Source organism: Camellia sinensis, chromosome 5 (genome assembly GCF_055761805.1).
Source record: "Camellia sinensis isolate YWXY chromosome 5, ASM5576180v1, whole genome shotgun sequence".
In the NCBI taxonomy this organism is placed as follows: Eukaryota; Viridiplantae; Streptophyta; class Magnoliopsida; order Ericales; family Theaceae; genus Camellia; species Camellia sinensis.
In genome coordinates, this window is record NC_138965.1 from 124,164,061 (window position 1) to 124,166,937 (window position 2,877).

Genomic DNA, 2,877 nt, shown 5'->3' on the forward strand with positions numbered 1-2,877 from the left:
CTTAACATCAACGTCTCGAATGTGTGTTAATGCCTCCGCTTCGACCCATTTTGTGAAGTAATCTGTTGCGACGATCAAGTATCGCTTGTTCCCTGGGGACCTCGGCAGTGGTCCTACGATATTGAGCCCCCAGTAGGCGAACGACCAGGGACTGGTGATGAAGTTCAACTCTTCTGCAGGAAAATGGGTTAATGAGGAGAACTTCTGGCACTGTTCACACTTTTTCACATAACATTCGGCGTCCGCTCTCATTGTCGGCCAATAATACCCCTGCGTTATAGCTCGATGGGCCAAAGAGCGCCCACCAGAATGGGCACCACAACTGTCTTTGTGTATCTCAATCAGGAGCTCCTAGACTTTGTCCGGGTGCACGCATTCCAAATATAGACCAGAGAGAGATTTTTTATAGAGCCTTCCTTGCAGATCCAAGTAGTATCGCATGGCTTTGTTTCGCAGCTTGTGCGCTTCTTTCTTGTCCTCTGGGAGTTGCTTTTTGAACATGGTGGTGACTAGTCTCTAGTAGGTTGCCCCTGTATTCTTCAGCCCAAAAGGCATAACCTTGTAGCGATAGGTTCCTCTTGGGGTGAGGAATGCAGTTTTGTCCTGGTCCTCCGGATGCATGGCAATTTGGTGGTAGCCTCTACAGGCATCGAGGAAACTCATGCTCTAATGACATGCTATTGCATCTACCAGTTGGTCTATCCTTGGAAGAGGAAAACAATCTTTGGGGTAGGCTTTGTTTAGGTCCGTGAAATCAACGCAGACTCGCCAGGACCCACTCTTCTTCTTCACAACCACAGTATTAGAGAGCCACGTGGGGTAGGTCACTTCCCTAATTGCCCCTGCATCAAGCAGTTGGTCAACTTCTTCAACGACGACGGCAGTGTGCTCTGCGGCTGATCGTCGACTCTTCTGCACGACCGGTTTACACTTAGGGTCAACATTCAAATGGTGCTCTGAAACAGATGGGTCTACGCCTGGCATTTCATATGGGGTCCACGCAAATACATCAAGATTGTCGATCAGGAAGGATACTAGCTGCTGTCTGTCGACTTGACTTAGGGAGGCGCCGACCATGAAGAACCTCTCTGGATTGCCGTCAATCTCAACTCGGTCTAGATCTTCCGTGGCTTAGTCGCCCGACATCGTCGAGGCTATCTCGATCCGGCACCTCAATGGAATTGACGTGCAACTCCTTTGGTGTCTTTCTGAAGAGGAGATAACATGCTTGTGCGGATTGCTAGGAACCATGGATCTGCTCAATGCCGTGTTCCGTCGGGAAGCGTAGAAGCTGATGATAGGTTCTTGGGATGGCCCGCATAGTATGTAACCAAGTTCGCCGCATGATGAGATTGTACGGTGAAGGAAGCTTGATGACTAGGAATTCCACATCCACTGTTCGGGAGCCCGCTCGGACGGGTAGCATGATTTTCCCCAACGGATATTCTGGATTTGCATTGAAGCCGAATAGTGGATAAGGAGTCAGAGACAGGTCTGATTCATTGAAGCCAAGTTTCATGAAGGTCATGTAATACATAACCTCCGAAGTACTTCCCTGGTCTATGAGAACGCACTCGATGGAAAATCGGTTTACGCGTAGTTCAATGACCAGTGGATCAGTGTGGGGGACTGTTATGCCGATAAGATCGGAATCGTCGAAGGTGATACTTGGAGCTTCACGTGGCCGTTTTGCCAGCATGAGTTCCTTCTGGGATACTGGGTGTGATTGAATTGTATGCACGGCTGGGGACGTTGGCAAGCTGTATATCATATGAACGACACCAAGCGGAAGTGAATCCTGCCGAAGTACATTTGTTTTGGTTGTGATCTTTTGGACGTGTTGCTGGGGCTGACCATCCTGGAATGACTCCTCAAGGTGATCTTTCAAAGTATAGTTACTGTCAAAGTCACGCCCGTGGTGTTTGCAATATGCACACCGCCTATCCCTTCTCATGTCGGGAGGTCCCACCATTTTTTACGGCCATTTGAAGAATGAGGGGGCCCACCTTACATGTGGACTCTCTTCGGAGGAACTGGAAACTTCAGATCGTCCTTTCTTCTTGGGGACCGGGGATAATAAGTCGGAGTTGCTATCAGCGTCGTGTCATCAGGCTCGAGATCGTCGACCATCTGCCTTCACAAGTTGTTCTGGGGTTTGGTGTACAGCTCGTTTGGACTTTTCCACCTCCGAGGCCAAATCCCAACGGAGACATTCATTTTCAATGATCATGTTCGCCAATCTCTGTTTGTTTTGCTTTGCTTTTTCCACGATCGCTTGCGTTGCCTCATGCTCCAGAATTAAAGGTGAGGCGCAGTGCAAAGCGCGTCTGGCAGGGATGATCTCCGGGCCATGCATGTTTGTTGGAGTGAGGTCGTATCTTTGCGTGGTATCATCAGTGACCATTTGAGGGTCCTCTGTCACGCCCGCCATGGATATGCTTGAGTATTCCCACAGACGGCGCCAGTTGTGGAGAAGTGGTTTTGGAAATACTCTTCTGATCTTGGGGGACGCTCTTGATCCTCTTCTAGTCACCTGAAAAAGAATAAACACTCCGATTGGGGGTGCCAGAATTAGCACTTCGACGAAAAAATCAGTTTCACACTCAATATTCCTAGTATTCTAAGTTAAGCACCATTCTTTTTTTTACATACCTCTTTCTGGCTGATGTCTTCTCTATTTATATCCTTTCCTCTTTGGGCCTCGGGATTAGATCCATTTCCAACCTCCTATTCGGCATATTTTATAATTGACCAATCTTCACTCGGCCCTTGCTTAATCGGCTATTTGGCTTAGTAGGGTTGGATTTGAGTTTTTGAGCCGATTGCCGAATACTTTGAATCCCGACTCCCAGATTTGACTATCCGGAATCACTACGA

The 2,877-nt window shown here is 48.3% G+C and overlaps 1 protein-coding gene across 1 annotated transcript; it reads right to left on the bottom strand.

Moving 5' to 3' along the window:
* Positions 1-1,240: 1,240 nt before the first annotated feature.
* LOC145791661 (uncharacterized) lies at positions 1,241-1,954 on the bottom strand. Its single transcript, XM_082872060.1, has one exon. It carries the CDS (start codon positions 1,952-1,954, stop codon positions 1,241-1,243), a length of 714 nt encoding a protein of 237 aa, XP_082728186.1.
* Positions 1,955-2,877: the final 923 nt, after the last annotated feature.